Source organism: Ischnura elegans, chromosome 6 (genome assembly GCF_921293095.1).
Source record: "Ischnura elegans chromosome 6, ioIscEleg1.1, whole genome shotgun sequence".
Classification (NCBI taxonomy): Eukaryota; Metazoa; Arthropoda; class Insecta; order Odonata; family Coenagrionidae; genus Ischnura; species Ischnura elegans.
In genome coordinates, this window is record NC_060251.1 from 79,290,015 (window position 1) to 79,313,947 (window position 23,933).

The 23,933-nt window shown below is 38.7% G+C and overlaps 2 protein-coding genes across 2 annotated transcripts in view; one reads left to right on the top strand and one right to left on the bottom strand.

Annotated features, from left to right (window-relative positions):
- LOC124161048 (dnaJ homolog subfamily B member 12) overlaps positions 1-17,473 on the top strand; it is a 29,052-nt gene extending 11,579 nt beyond the window's left edge. Inside the window, exons 6-9 of the mRNA XM_046537208.1 lie at positions 1,416-1,543; positions 10,500-10,615; positions 15,066-15,229; positions 16,483-17,473. Of these exons, the coding sequence (XP_046393164.1) occupies positions 1,416-1,543; positions 10,500-10,615; positions 15,066-15,229; positions 16,483-16,598 (524 nt within the window). The 3' untranslated portion in view covers positions 16,599-17,473. The remainder of the gene's footprint in view (positions 1-1,415; positions 1,544-10,499; positions 10,616-15,065; positions 15,230-16,482) is intronic.
- Positions 17,474-21,165: 3,692 nt separating this feature from the next.
- On the bottom strand, positions 21,166-23,917 carry LOC124161051 (H/ACA ribonucleoprotein complex subunit 1). Its single transcript, XM_046537211.1, has 4 exons — positions 23,814-23,917; positions 23,494-23,652; positions 23,164-23,379; positions 21,166-21,630 (listed from the first exon to the last, which is right to left on the bottom strand). The coding sequence occupies exons 2-4, from the start codon at positions 23,647-23,649 to the stop codon at positions 21,346-21,348; spliced, it is 657 nt and encodes a 218-aa protein (XP_046393167.1). The 5' UTR covers positions 23,650-23,652; positions 23,814-23,917; the 3' UTR covers positions 21,166-21,345.
- Between the last annotated feature and the right edge of the window lie 16 nt (positions 23,918-23,933).

The following is a 23,933-nucleotide window of genomic DNA, read 5'->3' on the forward strand; positions in this document are numbered from 1 at the left end:
CACAATTGCCTATCCTCACATTCAGTTACTGACCCTAGCCAGTTTCCCCTCCTACCCATCCAGTACAATTCCAGCAGCCTAATCAAGCCGCTTTCGAGGTCTTCTTTGTTTACCTTTCGCACCCGTTTTCACACAATTTGGCCTCGGCGCCTTATTCAGGGATTATCGAGGGTCAGCTGAGGACAGAGGGTTGTTGCGACGGAAGTCTTTGAAGGACGCTAGAAGGCAGGTCATAAGGGAGGCATGGTGAGTGGAAGGATATTCTGTTGTAAGGATCGAGATTTGTTGGGCAGACAGTGGGTGGGCTATGAAGAAAATCTAATGGAGGGAATGCCTTGTGGAAATGACATTTTGAATAAAAAAACGTTAAAGCCGGTAAATACCAGTGCTTCAGAAATGGAAAAAAGACATCGAAAGTGGAGACACACGCGTCAAAAACCGGGGAACGATTCATGAATAGATGTACAATCGGTTAATTAATGCGAGGCAGAGGTGTGAATCAGTGCACATGATGAGCACATTACATGGAAATTCACGTGCAAGTAATTATATACGTCCTCTAATTCGCGTGGTAGGGCACAATTCGGAGTTTCGTTTAAAATCCATAAATTGATATTAAATTGAAATTCGCGAAGTAACTAAATAAAACAAATGGGGATAAAATGTAAAAGTGATTTCAAAAATTAGAGGAGAAAAAAGATATTACCGACATTGGGACACTAACCCAGGGTACCAACTACAGGTTAGGGGACTAACGCCCTAGACCGCACCGCCACGGCCGTATTTGAGGGGGAGCGCTTACTCAAGGGCTGTCATGCTGCGCAAAATCTTTACATGCGAATATCTCTCGAACCCGGGCCTATGTGGAAGAAAGCCGTGACACTTTTTCTATCTTACCTATATGGTTTTAGAATATAACATCCGCATCCAGATCCCGAACATCACTTTGGCGATGTCTCCTTGTAAGTATGAGCATTGTTTGAAAGTTCAATAAGTGGCTACCTTGAATGCTCGAGGCCAATAGCTCACTTAGCTAATGGCTCCTTCCAAGGGCACGGTTCATTGTTATTGCCTCGAGCAATGAATGACTCATTGAATGATACATCTGTAGCTCCCTGGATGTGGTCTTTTTGTTTTGGGAAATACAGAATAACCCCCTAGAGTTAGATACAGTGTACAGATGTGTGGTTTACCCAATTCTTGAGCACATAAAGAAAATATGGATCAAACAGCTCTGAATCAGGGCTAATAAAAATGTAGTCACAATCTTCAGGTATGAGATATTTGGTTATGATTTGAAAAATTACGCAAGTTTTATTTTAATACATATTATATCAAATTGAATTTTATTGACGTTTAAATGTCGTTAGGTATCTATTGTACAGTTTTAAATTTGATTCTCTCTCTGGTTACAGCTGACATCTCTGCAGAAGAACTATTTAACATGTTCTTTGGAGGTGGGTTCCCCTCCCAGAATGTCTATGTTCGTCGTGGTGGACGGTGGCAGAGAACCGCAGAGAACCATAACCAAGCACGAGGAGAGGTAAGCAGAACAATAATTTTGATCCATCTTGATGTTTAATGATTTGGGAAGTTAATGATGAAAAGAAATTAAGCTGTGTCTTCTTGGAACTTCCATCATATCTCTTCAGTGGAGATATACAATACATGTTCTTATATATGGGGTCTGAAATTGGCAATCTTACAATCTTGTTAGTGGAGAAGGAGAAACTTAGAGCAATTTTTGGAGTTCTCATAAATGGCTAATATAAGTCCTTCTTTATCATTAGATTTTCTATCAATTGTTAGAATAGTATTATTTTTAATTTATTATTATTACACAGCAAATTCCCTATTATCCAGCGTAATTTATGTAAATCAAACAGTTTATTATTATTTCTGCCCTTAGTCTGAGATGTTAGATTGCTTCCTGGACTCATCAAGCGCTTTCTTCACCGTGATATTTTTATTGACAATATCATGATTGTACAGTAAACTCTTGATTTTAAGAAGCAGGATTTTACGAAGTTTTCGATTATACGAAGTGATATTGCGGTCCCGGTGAAAAGCCTATGCTAAATACATGGCGCTATTCGATTATACGAAGTTTCGATTATACGAAATGTTTTGAATTTACGAACCTCGGCTCGGTCCCTAGGAACAAATGGCATTCGTTTATACGAACTACGGCGAAAAATTTGTCAACAAAACTAGTTACGCCGGCGTAAGTAGCTAAAAAATCAGCGCTTCCAACTGTGGTCCATCAAAAGTGCGAAATCGTAAATGATAATGCAACTTTGGAGAGAAATGGGTCGCCAAAAACCTCACTGTGGGAATTTAGGGGGAGTAGGAGTTCAGTTAAAATATCGCGGCTGACATTATGCCCCTATTTACGTGCCTGTTCGTAAACATAGCATCGACAATAATTCGTAGTTTAACATGTCAGGAAGGTCGCGCGGAGTATTTCGTACACCCCTAATTAACCCTTTGCACTGCTGTGAACGTACTTCGAAGACTACTTGACTACTTTTCGCCGAAGCACTTCGAAGGGTCCCTAATCCGGGACCCTTTCCTCGACGAGCTCACCCTCGCTGGCCCCTGAAACTGGGCTATTTTTTAATGCATTACCTGACGCAACCCTGGGTTTCAAAGGGCAAAGGTGCCATGGGGGGAAAAAGAGTAAAGTGCGTGTTACTGTGGGGCTGTGCGTCAACCAAACGGGCACGGACAAAATAAGCCCGTTGTCATTGGGAAATTTGAAAGGCCACGGTGCTTAAAACATGTAAAATTGGAAGCCCTCCCCGTTTTTTACCATGCAAATAAAAACAGCTGGATGACCCGAGAAATTTTCCAGCATTACTTGCGATGGATCGGTGTGTATACATTCATCTATTTTGCTCATGTGCGTTTGGATATCGATTTAGATATTTTTATTCATGATTATCATTCTTTCAAATCTATTTGCTACTTTTATAAATGGGAACAGAAATTAATAACATCCCGAAACGGACGTTGATACATGCAATCCGCGCCATAATATCTTTTCGTGTATATATTGGCCTTTGTGAATGAACAACTTAAATATGTTAAGTATTGGGCTCTATTTACCGCCAATTTATATTTCAGGCTTCTCGTAATGAAGACGCACTTCCAAGTCTAACCATGAACTTTCTTCTCACGCGCTTCCCCGTTCTCCCATGCTGGAGTTCTGTCTTTCAAAAGCCTTTGTCCCTTCCCTCCTGCCGCCTTTGGCTGATCTTGCGCATCCCAAACCCCTCCTTCCCCAGCATTTCCCATTCACTCCCTCCCTAAGGTGACTCAGCTTGTGTGCGTCGCAAAAAAATACGGCCCCCAAAAGTAGACTGAGGCAGAGCTGAAGGCCATTTCCCCACCCTTCTTTGTCCTGCCCCCTTCACCAGTCCTTGTGATGACCACACTTCTTCCCTCAGGCAATCCCCATCCCACTCTTATTCACCCCACCCACTGGGAACTTTCCCCGATTGTGGAGAAGGGCATGGTTCATCTTTACCTGCAACGGGGGGAAGTTATTAACCGAAGAGAGGCGGAAGAAGTATCTTCCACTATCGGGAAAATGGTGCCGCGCTTATAATTCTCTCTCTTCTTCTCAGCTGACTTTTCAATTGAAATAATTTTCTTTGCTCTTTCCACACTATATTTATTTACGATTATGGCGCGACTATTTTTTAGTGCTAAAACTAAGAAAATCTTTTCTCTATGTCAATGATCCTTTGCATAACTTTCAATACGGCGGAGAAAGGAACACGAAAACTAAATGAGGTGACGGTACAGGTTTTTGCGTGTCATTTTTTTGGGAATTCACGCTAGTGAACCAATACTTAACCACGTTGAGAAATGATAAAACGTCTCTTGTAGGAAAACAATCAATGTGGATAATAACGTTTCTATCTATATTTCTCCGATACTGTAAGATGTTTCTCCTGTCGTTTTCTGGTTGGAACCTTGCTCCTGTCGGCATAAAAGGAGAGAAACATACTATATGAACAGGTCACCTTACACCCGGTATGAAGAATACAGTCCTGATGAAGAATTAAGTCTTTTATGGCAACGTCTGCGAAGATGATGGAACACAGTAGTCGGACGGAGAACTCAAACAGAATTTACTTCAAATATTCGCCAGAAGATAATCACATCCTACGTTATTTATGATCGTAATTGAATCTCAGTGAAAATAGAGCACATTCTGCTGAAAATACGAAGTAACTCGAAATATTAACTTACGAAGGTTATTTTGGAAACGGGCAAAGACCCTTGTTTTTCTTTTTTTCTCGTCACTGAGCGATAGAGGGCGACATAAATGGCGGTTAGGCCGGCTGCCGCTAAAATTCCGTGGGTGTCAGAAACAAATATCTATCTTTTGCATACTTAATAGTAGCTATTGGCTCCTAACCACAAATTTATTACTGTTAATGCTTATAATAAACATTGCAATTCATTATTTGATTACGTTTTCTAAACTGGTCGGGAATTTCTTTAGCGATCGTTGATGTTGAAGTATGAACAAGAAATGGGAATTTTATGGTGGTATAATTATTTAACGATATTTCACATCATAAATCGATAGCAAAAAGCCTTTTCTATGAATTATACCGAGAATAACCACCGAAAACATATAAATAAGACCACTAAAGACAAAAAACGGCGGAAGAAACAAAAGCGAACATATTTTTCGTGACTTATGAAAACGGTTTGAATTTACGAAACTCGATTTTACGAAGTGCCAATTTTCCGGTCCCACTGACTTCGTAAAATCAAGAGTTTACTGTACTCACATTCCTATTGCTCTGTGTATACACATATACTCCAGCAAACTGTCTACATAGGCAAGCGCTTGGCCTCAACTTATGCAATCTCTACTTCCTTTGCTTCCATTTTTGCCATTGCCTTCCTCTCCAGTTTGACCTTGACCGATCGTGGCATAAATATGCCAAAGTAATGAAATTTCTGGTTCCCTTGGGTTGATATTCAGCTGTATGTCATGCTGCAGCAATAATTGTGTATTTGCTATATGAATAATGCATTTAAAGATCGTTAAAACATTTAATAATACATTTAAAGATTGTTTAAATGTTGGAGAATCTTCTAAAATTTATCAGGAGTTTTTCCCCACCGCCCATCGTCTTCAGCAATGCTAGTGCAGACATCCAAGTAAACTTATAAAATTCCTTGCCAGCTGGTAAATAAAATAATTCAATTTGGGAGGGGATTCTAATGGAAATTATAAGCCTGAGGTAGTGTTGCATTAAATTGCAGAAATCCTGGTGCTTTTGAATCCGATTTTATTTTTTATAAAGGTTCCTGAAAATATCAAAGGAGTATGAAACTCATTCATGGATAATCCACAACTTGAGTAATCTGCAGCCAGATAATCTGGAGTCTGCAGTTTATAATGTAGTCTTAAAAGTGATTATTTTTTATATTATGTATTCACTGCAAGAAATGGGAGCTCCAATGAACCTAAGGTGGGTTTATTAATATTATAATGTTTGCAAAGGGCACGAGTTTTATGCACAAGGTACTTCGCTATACCACCTTGTTAGCGAGGTTGAGTGCCATGATAGCTCTAATTTTGAAATGTTAGTTCAGAGAAAACACAAAACCATGAGGAGACTCTCCTGCAGGCTACTTTGCTTACACCCTACATCATGTCATTAATATAACTTGGGATCCAAAAATAAAGGGTGGCCTCAAAACCAGTGACAGCTAATGAGGAGAGGGAGTTCATTTTAATGTATAGCAGATTCCCGATTATTCTGCTGTGGTTTATTTGTGTTGCGGATTATCCATGCACAAGTTCACATTACTTTGATGTTTTCTGCGATCTTCATAAAGTCCTGATTTCCTATAACTACTGCTGCGCAATGGCGTGATTGTGCACCTGTTACCTCCATGGGAGTTACATGCTTCTTTTTTTCAACCATTGACGTGTGCGATTGTGCTCAGTGATCACGGATCAGCAGTTGCATCCCTGGCAACTTGTGCGAGACGCGACTATGCGGTGTGGTGCTTGACAAATATAGTTTCTGATGTCGCTGAGTGGTTTCGAAGCATTCGTGCAAACCACTTTTCTGAATCTTTTCGCATTATCGCTGCTGAAAATATCGTGGTCGGGAAAAGAAAGCTTGTTATGGTTCCGTAAAGTAATCTAAAATACAGTAGACTTTCGTAATACGAACAACGATATTACGAAGTTCTCGTTTTTATGAAGCAAATCGTTGGTCCCAACAAAAAGGCCTATCCTATAGGAAATAGGAAAGGTCTATAGGAAATGGACTATAGGAAAAGAAACGTTATTACTAAATTTTCGTTTTTACCACATTACGAACCTCAGTCCCGGTCCCGGCAGTTTAAAAATGAACTTTTTTATGAAGTTCCACGCATAAGCTATGGCATTTAGATGGATATTCACTATGATAAGTTTTAATAATCACGCCACGTTTAAGTTCTCTTCGTGTACTGTGACCAAGAGCATGATTTATGGTTCTTTCTTCACCATACACTCAACGTCATATAATAAGCTTAATTCCTGGAGAATTATGGTGACAGACTCATTACAGTTAGTTCTCTTCGTACAAACATTCGATTTACGAACTTTCAGGGATGCCAGCATTCAAAAATTTCAAATTTTGAATTCGGTGCCTTTTGATTTGGCCGTTGTTACGCGGTGCGGCGTAGAGGAAATCGTACTCTGGGCATAATCTTAACAATGTATCATTGAATCCGGTGTGAAGTTAGGAAATGTTCAGCGTTTCACCCGTTGTTCCTTGCCGCTGAGAGCAATTTTTTTCGGTTCCGGCTGCGTTGCATGCCCAGCTAGATCAGTTCGCCACAATCATGAGTTAGTGCACAATTGTTATGAAGTGCTACATTCTGCAGGATAACCGTACTCCTCAATGATCTACCGATTTGATCGATAGATTTTTCTTCCTCATAGGAAAATCTACTAAAATTGGTAGCATATTAATTGCGTAAGCTTGGTTTCGCTGATGGTAGGACCTGCCCGCTTTGTGACGGTGCAGGATTCCTCGTCCCCTCCCTTCCTTCCCCGTCCTTCCCCTGGAGGCGTCGTCGGGCTCTCATCGCGGCGGCACCTCCTTTCCTTTTTCCTTCCCGTCCTTCCCCTTCTGGTGGCAGAGGAAAAAAGCTGATCGCTTATAGTCCCTGCTCCAGGAGTGTATCCCGCGAGCCCGTCCTAAGGGTTTCGTTCCCACCGTACTCCTCAATGCCTTGCATACAGTCCAGCCAGCGAGAGTTGTCCGATGACGGCACAATAGGAGGTGCGGATAACCCTGCACCAGCACAGTTTAAGCCAATCGCTGTCCCCCAAACGCACCTCACACCATCGCCTAGTCATACAACGTTGTCAAATGCATAAAGAGCATCGAAATAAGCCTGATCCACTACAACATGCCCTTTCTTCGAATCCCCAAAACAAGTGATTCTTCCATTGGGTCCTTCACACTCCTCGTCCTTTCCGTCTCCTTTCTTTGCGGAGCCCTTTGTAGGTGTTTCACTTCCTTACCTGGCAACACTGCCCTGACCTAGACCATTCTGCCTGTCATCGGACAACTCTCGGCGGCCAGACCGTAGGTTTATCAACTTAGGAACAAGGTCTTGGAATGCATGTAGTTCGTAAATCGGACTTACTGTACTCGGGAAGATATCAACCCTCGATTACGCCATGCAGCATGCCGAAACTGAAGCGAATTTTCCTGTTTAATATATTTCTGCATAATTTAATCGCGTTTTTCACATACGGTTTTTTCCGACGATTCCTAAAAGCTTATACATATGAACTTCGTTGTTACGAATCTCAGTTTTTTTCGGTCCGGTGAACTTCATAATAACGAGTCTTCTGTAACAGACTATTTGCATAAATAGTAGCAGTTTGTTTGATTTGCGTAAATTTTAAAAATTACAAGAAATTGAAGTAAGGGTTTGGATTATTGGTGTTTTCTGATTATTCGTGCCACCTCTCCCCATCATTAGCCCGGGTAATTGGGAGTATGCTGTATTTTTGTGATGCAATATTCTATGTTTGCTTTACTTGTTAACATCATATCATCACTACATCTGCTCTATAATGCAGGAAAGGGTGCACAAGCATACACTTTATCATCTACTGCTACTCAAAATAACTGAGCCACTGCGTTGTTATAATTGTGAAGGGATAATTAACTTTCCTTACATTTCAACCCTTGCATGTTAAATAGCTAGAATTTTTCTTAAATTAGAAGCTTGTATTTGGGCCATTTCATGACAACTCAACCAATTTTTGGGCACTCACCTTCTCGGATTTTGATATTTTTTCTCAGTTTGTTGTCACAACCTTAGTTAACAAAATCTAAAATATCTTGGCTCAGATACCAATGCATACTAAGATTTGAGTATATGTATGTACCAAGTCACTGAAAAAATCTGCCCCTTGGTCAAATTATGCTAATCAACCATTGTTTCATTGCAAACAAAAGTAAGCAAGCTAAACTATAGGAACTTCCATGTACTGCAGTCAGGTAGCTCTAGTTTTCAAAAATCATGTTACAAATGTTTTCACATGCAAAACTTATGTGTGGTAAACAATCAAACATGGTGGTTTTGATGAATTTCCTTTAAAAGTGACATTTTCATCTGCATGTAAAGTACAAATTTAACATGATAAAGCCATCAAAGTTAGAAGTATCGTCTACCATAATATTTTATATGGGTATAATTACACTTAGAAACTATTTGGGACATATTTGTTGATATTATTACTGAAAACAATTTGTCTATAACTTTTTTGTTGTAAAATACCACTTTTTCCAAGGCTTATAACAAAAAATTGACATGTATCAGAGATCTGACAATTTTTTCATGTCAAGTGGTAACTTTCTTCTTTCAGGGAATCAAAACACCAAGTCACTCCTATAAATTATAATGGATCAACCAATATTTTGTTGTTGTTAAATGGTAAACAAACTCACTCATATTTCAAGGCTTCCTACCAAGATGCTAGGTGTAGGTTTCTTCTGAGTCCATTCTCTTGATAATATCAGTTCTTTTACATTAGTTTTGATGAGATTTCATGGTTGCCGCATGTCCAAGAGGTCTGGGAAATGCAAGGGCAAAAATTTGGGCTTTTTGATAATTATTACAGTGCAACCTCGATAAAATGAGACCCCACGGTGCTCCAATAAACACTCGCTATTGCGAATTGTCGCTTTACCGGAGGTGGGGCAAATAATAGCCAATATATCTGATGGACCCTAAGGCCAAAACAACGTAAGAGTATGAATTTATTGATTTAACGTTTTCAATAATGACTGAGAAACATGAAAAAGGAATCCAGAATTTTTTTAATTAAATAAACTAAAAGCGCAGCATCAGCTCTTCACGTATGCCTTCTGTATGATGGGAGGTAACGCTTTGGTGCTTTGCATTAGTATAATCAACCTTCTGCACTCTTGAAAGTCTCGATTCCCAATCGATCCCTGAAATAATCCGCTTTAGGCTTAGGCATAGTCCCTTTCTCAGAAGTTCCCGCAGATTGAAGTGGGCAAAACCACCCGAACAAAGCTCCTTCTAACTCTTCATGGTCTGCATTCCATGGGCGCTTTTGTTTTTATTTTAATTGTGATGAGCGAATTGGAAGATAAATTAATTATGCCACTCTCGTATTACTCTTTTATTTTTATTTTCTTGCTTAGTTGTGTTTGGTGGTTTTTTGGCCATGGTGTCTGCTATCAAATGCTTTCTATTCACGCAACTCACGGACGTGCGGGTATGCTGCTTTCTGCCGCCCGAGGAACAAAAGAAGATCAAGCATTCGCGAATGTTAATGCCACAATATTTTCACCAAAAAGAACTACTTATTTATCGAACGACAGTTTGCAACATGAATTTGATACTGAGCACTACATGTTAACTTCATTTCAAACAGATCGCAAGAAATTACAGAGATAAGGGACTCTTGGTGAAGGTTTTCCGGCGATCTCTGTGGTGAAACTCTCGCTATGGCGAGTGCCAACACTAAAAGGGCCTCGTAAAAATGAATTTTTTTTACATGCTTATTATTGGGTCAATTGATGGTGCATCGGCTATCTCTCGTAATGGCGGGGTCTCGCAATAGCCCGTACTCGCTTTAACGAGGTTCCACTGTATTTAATTTTTCTTTTATTATAGTTGGTAATTTAGCATTAATGGTAGGTTTACATGGAGCATAATCTCTCAAGTTGGTCGCCATTCCTACTCTTAATTTCCTCCTTCAGTTTAGCCTATTAATTTTAATTCGCTCCATGAAACCTGTTGTTTTCCTTCCCCTTCCCATTGAACCCAACATTCAGCTAGTGATCCAGGTACTACAAATATTGCCCTGATCACTATATTTCAAGGAGTGGTAGTGATGAGGATATTTAAATGAATGCAAAATATAGTGGTGCATTTTTCAACAAGATTATGCATGTATATTCTCTCTTTTACAGCATGCAGGCAATTATTCACTACTCCTACAAATGCTCCCAATTTTGCTGTTAATTGCAATTTCTATGATGAGTAGTCTCTTCATATCGGAACCAATCTACAGTCTACATACCACTTCGTAAGTACATAAAAATAAATCTCTGAAATATATGGATTTACCTCCCATAAGAGCTAAGTGATCAGGAGAAGCTGTTCATGGCAAATTAATTTGGCATAAATTTGTTTGTACACATATAATTTCGGTATATTCCTTCTCGACGTCTTGATCTATATATCCATTAAAAATATGTATGAAGTTTAGGTCGTTAGGTTGGGTGGTTGTTATAATCACTAATAGCTAGCATTTCATAATTTAATGAATTCCATCTTCAGGGCTACATGGAAAGAATCAAATGAGGATACAACACCTTCATCTTATTGCTTATTTAACAAAATCGATGCAATTTTATAAGGGTAAATTGCCGTAGAATTTGTTGCACAAGTGCATCATTATTGTTTCCTTATATTTGGACGAATTTTGCCTTTGTCCTGAAGTTCATTGCCCATTTCAAAATGCTTCCCTGGAATCCACCTCTTCATGTCAGCATAAAGATGGAGGTCACACGGCACTAGGGTCACCATTGCACGGTGGGTGATCAAAAATGTCCCATTTGAATTGTTCAATGAGCAGTTGGCTGCATCAGCGCTGAGATGAAAGTCATTGTCATGGATCGGAAAACTTCCAGAAGTCAGCGTGACTCTTCTGTTGTTTTGAATGGGAATGGGTGTAATGTTTCCCTTTTTCACACTCTGGCCACAGTGCATGAAAAACTCTCTTTAACAGTGTAAAGGTGAAGACACGTCAATGATGAAGCCATTTGGCGAGTTTTCTGGCTGTTGCTCCACAGTGCACACTTGGCGGGAGAATCAATTGAAGCAGTGTAGTTAGTGAGATTACTACTAACCTTAAACTGACAACTTATGGTTAGAAATGACTGAGCGTGTGGTCTGGAGGACGTGCAGTTGCTACTTCTGTGGAGTAGCATGTGCACACGAGAGTCCGTCACCTTGAACATTGTTGCTTGCTGCGATGGTGACGCGATGTTGCTAGATGCGCTCAGCGAAATTATAATTTTCTACTATAACCTTCTATAGTAATAGTAATAGCTTCTCTTCAAAATTCGGTGGAAGTTTTTGTCAAATGGAAGTCTGCCGACAAAGAGAAAATCCTTTCCGAGGCATGAGCTTCTGCACCCAAGATTGACTAGCTCCATGTTCAATCCGCAGAATTCCCAGTGTCTGAGCTAATTCTTTTGCTTTCACTTGAATAATTTAGCTAGAAACTGGTAGTCCTTTAGCCCACTGGGATATAACAAAGTCACTAAGTTTAGTTTCCAATTCATTGTACCTTCCTTTTTGAGGTCCAGAAAAATGCTCTCCTTGTTGCTACACACGAGAAAATCTTAATCGAATCTTGTCTCCAGCATCTAACGTTACATCCCGAAACACCAAATATGTACTCTTCCAGCTGCAGAATTGGAATTTTTCTCTGCAAAAAATATGTATAACTTTTCTTTTGAAAGTGGCAGTGTAATGACTTTTCTCTGCCTTCGTAACACTCTGAAAATCACGAGATTACAACCAATCATAACTGAATCGATCTCTCTAATCAGAGGCAAATCATGTTGCCTTCTTACTGTTTCTCTGAGACAAATGCAACGACTTTGTAGCAGTTTATTCCACGACGGCATTGAGGTTTTAACTAGTGATGGGTCGATTCCAAAATTTTTACAATTCTGATCCCGATTCTGACATTTCGACTGTGATTCTACCGATACCGATTCCATCGATTCTGACGCCATAGGGTCCATGAAAAATATCTCTTAATTCCAGAAAACCACTTAAAAAATTATTACTCTGTGAAAGAATCAGTTGACAAAACCATCTTTCATATCATCACTATATAATTAAAATATAATAGCTAAATTTCAACACAGAACATACCTGCAAAGTGGTGTTACCTCATAGGTATTACTTTAGAATATTAGCACTCATGTTTGAATTTAAAATAAAAGTATCTCCTTTAATATCTATTTTTTATTGAAAATATCTTATCATTATCAATAATTTCTCACAAATTTAGTCTCCTTTTACAGACTAAATTTTTGCTCAGAAAGCAAAGCATCTTCACTTGCGTGTATGAAGCCTGATGAGTTTTACATCACATATTTTTCCTGCCGAACTAAAAAGTCTTTCACTGAACACAGTGGATGGTGGTATGGCAAGAAACGTTTTTGCTAATACTTTCAGCCTTGGGTACGATATACAAGTCTTCCTGTATTTCCCAGGGAAGGAATTTGGTGGTGCATTCATCTCTGATAAATAAGCTTCCACTTCAGCTTCAACAGTGTTTGCTATGGTGACTTTGGGTACTTTTCCAAATGCATCACTGTATCTTGACCATTATACCTGTCACAGGCTCCCTAGTCTGCATTTGCTCCTTCGGAAGATAATAGGGAAGTCTGAGTAGTACTTTTTGATCTTGAGTCCAGTTGAAAATTACTCGCGAGTATCGAGTCGAGTATGATAATTTCTGAACCAGGCAATACAGCAATGCTTACTACAATATATTCTACTCCAATTTTCTATAATGAATATCTAGCCTAGTAATGTAAGAAGGAAAATATAATGAGGATCGTTGATGGCGATTGTCAGAAGTAGGAGATGAATGAAAATTAATGTGAATTCAATAGTTCTATAGGCACAGTTGAAATTAATTAACCCCAAGTAATATGTCGACTATTAGAGTCATATATGCATCAAAACTATAAGGGAGAGCCCTGAGCATAGCCATTTTCACAGCTATAATAAAGTTTACATACAACGTGTTTGAATCATGCAATATTTGGTCCTTTCAAATTCTCGAGCAGAAAAACCAATTATTCAACATGCTCAGCCAGCAGGTTTTGACGTCTCCATGTTACAGTATTTCTGCCTGCAGAAAATTGCCTTTTGCTACACACTTGTGTGACGTTGCAAGTACTTTCCAACCAAAATTGCAAGATTTCGGAAGCTTCGGGATTTTTATTAAAAATTATATCAATATTTTTATGGATCTTGAATCTTCATGGAATTTGAATGGACGAAGCGAACGAACTAAAGAACTAAGCTTTACCCTTGTTGAGCCAAAAAAATTCTATACTTCTCACGTCGTTTGATCAACCTTATACAGTAATAAATAAGGCTAAATGATGCCTTGTGACGTGAAAACTGCTTTCCGCGCGACTCACCTCGGCGAAGGTGGAAAGGGAAAAAGGGTATCGGTTGTTGCTTTTTGAGGAAACACTTCATTTTTCTCTATCTTAAGCAAGCCGACTTAATCTCTTCACTTTACTTCAATACCCGAGACATATTTCTTATGCATGGGATGGTTCTGAAAAATATCCAATCCTTAGTATTTTCACTCGAGTAATGCCTAAAATGTGTGTGTTATGCAAAAACGGTAATGAATTGTTGGGGAAGATTTCTCTTTGAGAGAGCACTTTGGTTTCTGAAAAGTCACCCCAGACTTATTTGCTATGCCCTTTTTGCTTACACTAGTAAGAAAAAACTTTTTTGAAAGTTTTTAGGGCTTTCCCAGTTTGCTCAAAAAGCTATCTTATCTTATCTTAACATCCTCAAACAAGCTGTTTCCTGATATAGTTTTCCTGGTGTCCAGTTTGGGGTGGGACTGCTATGGATGGGCCCCAAAAGACACGGGGCTAGGGGTGTGGCATTATCAGTTGAAATTGGAGCCACTGACTAGAGCTTTCAAGAATGATACCCTCAGTCCAGAGCCAGGGCCTCAGTCGTAGGAGTTAATTTTTTCCCCAGAACTTTACTTTAACCATATCCTCTGTAGTCATTTTGTTTCTCTGTAAATAAACTTCCTCTCTATTAAGTAACCACTATATTATTTTGTCACTGTTTGCCATTTGATACAGATTTTGTTGAAACTTTTTAGTTGAAACACTCCATGGAATTCAAATTGAAGGACGATGGGTTGTGTGGCTTATTGGCGTTTAGAATGTATTGTTAAAAATCCCTTTCTTGTCGTATGATTTTTTCTTCAAGGAAATATTTATTCATTTGTGTGTTTATTGCTGTACTCAGGAACTTATCTGTGCAAAAAATTCATTTCTGAAATTATTCTGGAAAAAGTCTGTTTAGTCAGACCTTTGCTTTTGACAAGGATTACTTCACAGTTGAGCAAATAGTCCCAAAACATGAACTGCAGAGAAAAAAGTACTATGGTAGATTTAGGGTACCTGCATATGTACTTGTTACTTGGAGGTGATCTCATGAAAAATTATTGGCCGTTGATAAGTACTGGGGAAAAAAGTTGAAGATTGAATCTAGAATAAAGAATGCTTTTATTTGGTTTAGCTGGAAATGTATAACATTTTATTTATTTACATTTCAGTTCTATGTGCTTGAAATTTTTAAATTTAGAATGGTTGTATATGTGACTAACCTGTGATTTCTACAAACTTGAACAATTGCAGTTGATTTTCTGGAATAATAGTAATGTGTTTCTTTATTCCTTACAGGAAATTCTCTGTACCAAAAGTAACACATAATTTAAAAATTCCTTACTATGTTAAAGAAAACTTTCACACGGAATATCAAGGAAGTCTCAGAAGGTTGGAGATATCTGTTGAGGAAGAATACATAACTACTCTTCGGGCAGCATGTATTAGAGAGAAAAGTTACAGTAAGTAGATTTATCTTTGAATTGATGCAGGGGTATGAAAAGATTTATCTTTAAACAAGAGATTTTTCACTTTCCTTTTGAATTATATGAACATGCTTCTCTAGTTTTAATCTGGGTGATTGGCTGCATGTCTAAAATTTTTACATCTTGCTCTCATTTGAAAAGTGATAATAACTTGGATTTGTCACAGGTTATCAGTTTCCTGTGCTGCTCTGTGATCAGCCCTTTTAGTTTTCTCTCTTAATTTTCTTCTTTGATCAATTTTAGATTTAATTTCCCTAAGTTTTAAAGTTAGAAATGTGTGACATGGCCAGGCTTTCCGTGTACATAAATAGGTAGTTTTCTAGTGGGACACAAATATTTTATCTGCGAAGGCTGTTGTTGACCTAAAAAATAGGTAGTTTTAAAATGCCAAAGGAAGGTTATGATTGTGAAACAAAATAACATTAATGCACAAGTAATCTACAGCTAACTTCAAAGGATATAAAAATGAAGATTCATCTTACAAGGTCCGAAAACCGGGTCTCAGAATTCAATGAAATTTTGTAGCGCTGTAGTCCATCAGGAACTCCCAGTCAACCCCCATTTATGGTTATGTAAGCAATTTGAACCCGGAATCGACCATTGCATGCAGCTTTTTTCATATTTGCTCTATTCTTTATTTTACAGAGGCCATATATTCATAGAGTTTTTCATGAATTTCACTGAAAATTTTATTCTTATGCATGGCTTTAATTTTATCATTCTGCTATGTGGCATCATGTTTTCCCATTTTTTTCACACAAAAGCCTGCTTTTAATTATTTTATTTGGTGTTGTAATACGAATCATGTTCATGCTACTCACGTACTTGGTTTCCTTAATTTTTAAGGGGGTGAGCCAAATTTAAAATCATGATTTTCATTGAAATTGATCAGGGTATGTATGACACGTTGTGTGGAAAGAACAAAATTGTTTCATTTACCATGTTCAATGTTCAGTAATTTCACCAAGCATTGCTTTTATCCATTAATTTACATACTTGTAATGTATTGCTTCTGCAAAGTTTCTCCCTAGATTAAAATTTTGCTCAGAAACCTGCCAAAGAAAGGCTTCATAGAAAAATCCAGTTTGGTCTCCTGAAGTGGTTGAGCATGGTTTCTTTCAGAACCACGCACTGGTTCAGGATTTCCTGAACCTCACAGCCCTATTTCTACCTTTTAATACTTAAATTGACAAATGTATTCGGTATTTTAAAAGTATCTTTTCTTTCAGGGGAGTCAATGGTTTGGAAGGCACGGAGCTATGGTGATAGCGTTTTGTATGCTAAATCCCAAAAAATTCGAATGCCGTCCTGTGAAACCCTGCAAGAGCTTCATGCCAAAGCATAAGTCATCGCCATTTTTTGGTTTTAATAACATGCAAATAAGAGAAAGTGCTTCTCTTCACAATGCCTTCAATGCAAAATTTTAAAGCCTCAAATTAATATGTACCATGTATAATTTTGGTGAGAGGGTATAAAATGTCTCTTCTGGGCCTGGGATCTTTGTCAGCATAAATTCTTATTTTACTTTTTAGGCAGCTGATTGCCTCATTGTTTTATGATGCCTTAATGTGTATTTTGCCCCATTCCTGTGATGATGATTCCTTTTGTCGCCTTTGTGGATATGATGGAATTATTAATTTTATTCCAGGTGATTTTGTGCCAGTATTTTCTAAGATGTTAAACTGTGGATTGTTTATCAATTATGGAATCCATGCCTATTATTGTACCATTCTTCTGCGTCTAAGTTGATTCTTGGTGTGTGTAATACTTTATTTTTCTCATATATGATATATATGTGAATCACTGAATGTTGTATATGCACAGGAACCTTGTGAAAGCGGAACCTTGTGAACCTGCTTAAAGTCTGCAGTTACTAGGCCTACCGTAAGGTTAATAATCTGTGAATATTTATCTTGTTAGAAATTTATTTTAGAGTTGTTGCAATTTTAATTGTTAATCAAATTTAATTAATTAGCAAGTATCATGTGTACAGTGTTAATGCCTTGTTTTCCTTATGCACTACACTTGTTTAATGTATTTATAAGTTACCATAGCACTTGCTGGCATCATGTAAATTGGTTTAATTAAATGACCTGATCATGTGGAAGACTTTATGTATTTATATGTGCAGTAGGAATTTTGATGGGTTTATAATTTATATTTAGTTGTTACCCACCTTGTTGGTATTGACAAAAGTAAATAAAGTGACCCATGTAGGAGTATGTATGTGTCATTTATATGTGCGACCCCTTGGAGTTTTTACATATTGCCCTACCTTAGAGGCTATGGCCTAAAGTTTTGATTGTGCTAAGGTCTGTTCACTTTATCTTTGCGGGTGAGCTGGTGTGGCTTAACCGAGTTGGGGTGAGAGGAGGGAAAGTTTATCTACACGTGACTTTCCCTCTTCCAATCAGCAGACAGTAGGCGTGGCCTAGCACTTCGGAATTTCAGTCGCTCTCAGACCTCCGTCGTGTCTACTTCGTGAATCTGCTAGCTGTGTTGCCAAATCTCGCGCGTTCTCTTGGTGCTCTTCGATTCTTCCATTTAAATCCAACGTATAACTTACTGTTCCTTATTCTTCCACTTCAATCCTTTTCCATCGCCTTTCCAGAAAATTTTTATTTGCCTTTTGCATTCCCATCAGCACCGACTCCCTCCCTCCACCTATTCCCTCTCAGTACTTTTCCGATCCCTTTATTACCAAACCCTAACCCTTTTCCTCAACTCTGTATTTACTTTTGGGTATTACAACCTATATAGTTTTGTATACCTCTGATTTAAAAGAGTATCATCCGAGTGTGTTTTTTGAAGACTCCGAAAATTAAGACACTGACGGGAGAGAAGACGAGGAGGTTGATTTATTAGCCACACCACTCCTGCAATAAGTTACAAAATAAATTATTTAATAAAATACCCGTCGTGCTACTTTTCTCCATTCTTTCTGCATCCTCATCCTCACGAATTCCCTTGCAATCCCAGTTTATCAGAATGTTACGCTTAGGTATGCCTTTCACCAGCAGTCTCGCATTTAGCGGACAATATCCTGGCTTCTGAGATGGGATTATCCTCAATCCCCTCTAAATAAGTAGCTATACATTGTTTCGCCGCCGGGCCCAAAATGTCTGTGGCCACGTATGAGTCACACCTTTTCAGCGGGACACTAGGGCGCCTGTGTACATTTGGCAACGTTAAAGTCGCTCCTGCTCTCTCTCTCTCTCGGTACTACCCCTTCCCCTTCAGCGAGGCCCTCCGAGAGTGTCCGGGATCTCACGAAAGCTGACCCGCAGAGATAAAATGAACATATAATAGATTGTATTATTTTTCAAAGATTCCCTCATTTGAAACTAACCTCTATGGACTAAGCCTGTATCATGCTCAGGGAATGTCTATGCAAATTCCACTGGAGTTTGGGTTATTTCTAAGCAATTTCCTGTACCTGCATCCAAAGTAATGCTTTAGCCTACTCATGTACCCAGTTGGAATTAATGATTTTGAGAGTGATCCATAAAGTTTTTGGCTGACTATTCCACATTTTTCGGAATGAAATGACATCTTCTACACCCATGTATCAAGTGACCCCAGTCATCTCTTGTACTCCTTCCCATTCTTCTTTATCGTAACATGCTACAGTCAAGATCAGACTCTTTAGGAGCCTTTTTTTGAAATTCTAACCTAATAATCTTCTTGACAGCTCTTTCTTATTCATGAATGCCTCCTTTGCTAAGGTGATTCTTTTTTTTTATGCGTTTACTGACGGTCCGTTTTCCTCTAGTGTGCACTGCCCAAATAGTTAAACTGATCCATCTGCTCAAGTTTGTGAGTGCCTACTTTATCTTGGGCCCGTCATTCATAGGTTGTGATGCTTTAGAAATCCCCATTACTTTGGTTGGCTCATGATTAATCTTTATGCCATATTTCTCACACCAAGTTTCTAATGCATCCAACATTCCCTGAAATCCTTTTTCTGGCTCTTGGTCAATGCCTGATCATCTGTGAACCTCGCTGATTTAAACGTAAGTACTCCATGACTTGCATCTAATTTTACTTTTTCAAATAAACTATCATTAACCCTTTTGCGCTGAACTTTGGGTGGAGCTGACAAGTATTTTCATACGCAGAAGATCTAACGTTATGTAAAGCTGTCGTAGATTTTTCTACTCAAATGATCGGACATCGGTTTTAGCTGATTTTGGGGAAAGGAAGTGACCGCAGAGGAAGCAATTGTTGGATGCATTTGGCGCTGGCCTGAGACCCAGCTTAGTGAGACCTTAGGGCCACTCCTCTGCAATTTAGCCCGGCCCTCCCACTCATTTATGATCACCCTTGCTGCAGGAATCCATTGTGAAGGGGTTATATTGACAGTGATTTTTGCAATGATACATTTTGTTGCATACTACAATTTTTTTATACTTCGAAATAAATTCTTCATTTTGTACTGTGCGTGAGCAATTTTTAAATGAAATTTTAGCGTTACAAATAATGGACTTCTAGACTTATAGTCTAAGTACCTTGCAGTGGTGTAGCCAGGGGGTGGAGTCTGGACCCCCACACCTTCAAAATGTAAAAACAATTATTTTCCCTCATGATAGAAATTGAAGTATTGAAAAATCATGAATTAAAAAAATATTTCTCTAACAAATGAAGTTTTTTTTCGAAAATTCCCCCCCCAGCTTTTAGACCCCAGAACGAAATTCCTGGCTATGCCACTGGTACCTGTGTTCATACATATGTAGTAGGTTGGCCAAAAAATGGGCAGGTTGAGCACATTAGAGGGAAACAAATACATCATTCACCCTTTTAGTGTGCTGCGCCGGTATATCGGCTATTACTGCTCGGCTAAAAAGTGCGGCACGCCAATGTATCGGCTTTTACGTTATTGTTGTTAAATTTGAGGACATTGAAATAAAAACACTTATGTATCAGTAAACATATAAAAATGTTGTGATTGTTTTCCAATTTAATTTCATTAATTAAAAAAACCGCTTAAAGATATCTAAAAAATTAACTACATAATGTTTATTTTTCCTAGTCACTACATTTTATTAAAATACCCTCTGCATTTTTCGACTGAACCCTGGGAAGAAGGATAGCACTAAAAGGGTTAAGGACATCAGAAAGAGAATTGTGTCAGCAAAGATTTTGCCCACCTACAATATATTTTCTTAATTGAGTCTTACATTCCTAGCTCATGATGCTTTACAACAACTGCATAACCTTTATCCACACACTTTATTTATAGGTTTACAATCGGGCTGCTGACTACAAGAACATATCTTGAATCATGGCCTCTATTGTACAAATTAGATGCAATGAATGACATTGAATTACATTACACCTCTTTAGCACATTAGTGCGATTCATAAAATTTTCTGTCCGCCCCCTCTCCCTTCTCAAAATGGGAGCCCACATGGCTGGGCCAACGAGTGCTTTGGGTTCAATTGACAGCACAACTCCAAAGACCAAATGCAATGAGAGACTTAATCACTTGAATGAAAAATGTATAACTTTTCCTAGTGCCAAGTACGAAACTAGGACCAATGGAGGTACTTGGTATAATTCTGGTGGTGCCACCCATGCCGAAGTAAGGGAAGACAATTATTTTGCACCTACAACCAAGGGCAAATTCAGGATTTTTTCTGGGTGGGGGCACATGGGTCTGAAAGGCAAATGATCTTCTAATATTTGAGATTAAAAACAACAATTTCTGTATGAAATATTCTCCTTATTTGAATATGAAATTTATTACTACCATATTAAAATATTGAGGCTCGATATTATACAAAACAAAAATGCAATGAAAACTATTAAAAATCTTGTCAATTTTTCAAGCGTCTGGGCAGAGGGCACCCTAAATCCGCCAATGCCTGCAATAATGAAATAAATGAATCTTCCAGCAATGACAACATCATAAGTTGAAGGCCACAGAGATAAAGATTTTATTCACAAGAGCCATATGGTTTCATTTCCAAAAGTTGTCACTAAAAATAATGTTTGCACATGAAAAAAAGGTTTGCACTTCGGCATCACAAAAGTAATGCCGACAAAATGTTGATTCCCAGAACAAGTCTTTCTGTTTGGTCACTGTCACACCACTACCACCTCCCTCGTCCTCCACCTCCACCAAACCCTCGGCCCCCACCACCGTACCCTCTACCCCCTCCACCTCCAAATCCACCGCGGCCTCCGCCACCACCCCTGCCGCCACCACGTCCACCGAACCCACCACCTCTCCCTCCTCGGCCACCAAAACCACCCCCACCCCCTCTTCCTCCCCTACCGCCCCCACGGCCACCTCGACCACCACCCCTCCCACGGCCACCGCTGCCTCCAGGGAGAAATCGTTGCAAAGGCAACAATTTCGCTGGATCGATGAAGAGCTGAAAACACGGAGAAAAGAGTACAACATTAGGTCTAGGCAGTTTTAAGGCTGCTATTCAGGATGAATGATCACACCATCATGCACGGGATCATGCGAGCAAAATAGAAGATGTTCTAATTTTCATTGAATGATCATGCGCATGACAGTTCATTCGTGAATATTTCTGTTACACAAGACTATGTAGCACTCATTCTCCCTCACCCAGACTATTGTACAATAGTCTAGGTGAGGGAGAATGAGTGCGGTAACTAGTTTAATTGTTAGCTGAAGTGCCAGTAGATTTATATGGATTTTTAATTGATGTAGAATTGCATTTATTTTGTTGGATATCCTCATCGTGTTTGTTCCAGGAAAGATTCATGGTTAATGTCAGCCCCAAAATTTTCACACTGTTACAGAACGGTATGCTCACTTCCTCGACCATTGTTATCATTGGCAGTTCTATGAAATTTATATTCGATACTATCTTGCTGTCGCCAATGAAAATGGATTAAGATTTTTTTATGGAGTTTAACACAAGAGAATTTATCCAAGCCCAAGATGTGATAACAGATACGTCCTCATTAAACTTATTGATGGTATCACCGAGCAATGTATACCATCCTGGCAGTGAGCAGGGGTGGATTCAGCACCAAATTTGGGGTAGATCATGACCTGGGTTTGGGGATTGTGGAACACCCCCATGAGAGAGGGACATTTTTACAGTAGGGAGTATGATACGATAAATACAACTAAAACTTCTTCTCCTAAAATTCTTCTCTCTAAAACTCCTTAAAGTCTTTTCACTCACGTTTGGGACTCAAGAGCCATGAATTTTCATGTAAACTGCCTCTACAAGGATACAAAAACTATACAACTAATAAAAATTTATAAAATTAGGGTGGGGGGTTTGGGTATGGCTCCTGTGACCAGAGCAGTAGCAGAACAACGAATGGGAAGCTAAATAGTTGAAATAAAGAAACCATGCATAATGGTGTGCCTGATGGCCCTCAGAAAAGAAAGGAAGTATACAAACAAAAGAAATGAAGGTGAAGAAAACATTGAGACGCAATGGATGGCCACCGCAGGTGCATTTACAGTATTTTCATATGAACCTTGTGATAGCACACTGAACAGTCGTAACGTGTAACTGTATAATAGCAAATGCATCCAGTAATGGAGCTGAAACCAGGGCCCAGAGCGATTCGTCACACACCACGATAAAGGCCTTATTACTCTAGTAAACGCTACTTTACATCCAAAATTTTATTAACAATTGATACAAAAAACACGTATTATATTGAAGTAACTACCAAGTATAATAGGTAATTTATAAGTAACTCGTTCAGTATTCAGATAATTAAGCGGCTGTTTACCTCCAATAGGAAGTTTTATATATTAAAAAAACATTTTATTAGAAGGCCTACCTATTAATTGGTAGGTTCTCTAATAAAATCCATATTTCTTCATTAAAAGGCGTCCTGTTGGGTATCAAAAGCGGTGTAATTACCTGAATACAGACTGAGTTACATACATAATAAAGGTAACTCACCTTCTGGTCCGATTTGAAAGATTTTGCTTTGATTGACTCTGAAAGCTTTACGGATATGAAGTAATCTCGAAGATTACCAAATATTTCATCGACTTTCCCAATCTGTTCCTTGTTTTCTAGATATATGGGCGCATTGAAATATGGCACATCTTCAATATCAGCTTTGACCACCAAATCCTCTTGGCAAGGATATAAGAAATGTCCAAATTGCATAACCTGAAATAGGGATACAATGCGCTTGAAGGAGACGGCTATTTTTTCGGTTTTCAACATTATTTTTGACAGAATTTTTTTACAGTATTTTTAGTAAATTTAAGCGAGTAATATTACCTGCTCCGGTGGTCCTTGATCTTGATAAGAATTCCTTCCAAACCCACCTCCACCTCTGCCTCCCCGGAAATTTCCACCTCTGCCACCGCCTCGGAAACCACCCCCGCCGCCACCTCTAAATCCTCCACCTCCTCCACCACGGCCTCGGAAAGACATTGACTAAAACAAGGAAAATTATAAGCATAAATAAATCATGGAAATACGGGCAAATCCATATCGTAAACAGCAATAGCCGGTTACAAGACCTATCAAACAAGAATTTACTTTGCCAGAATTTCATCACTCACGCTAATATTTGAATTTCACACGCTATTACTTACTAGTTCTTTAGAGGCCAACAGAAAAAGATAAGTCGCAAATAAAAATTCCACAGAAGTTAAGAAAAATCACAACAACACGGACCACATGGCTCCGCTTGGGCAAATATTCACATGTCAATT

Coding starts and splice junctions, on each gene's coding strand:
- LOC124161051 (XM_046537211.1), bottom strand. CDS start 23,649: ATGTCTTTCCGAGGCCGTGGTGGAGGAGGTGGAGGATTTAGAGGTGGC. Junction 23,380..23,493: donor ATCAAGGACCACCGGAGCAG/GTAATATTACTC, acceptor TCCCTATTTCAG/GTTATGCAATTTGGACATTT. Junction 21,631..23,163: donor CTTTCAAATCGGACCAGAAG/GTGAGTTACCTT, acceptor CCGTGTTTTCAG/CTCTTCATCGATCCAGCGAA.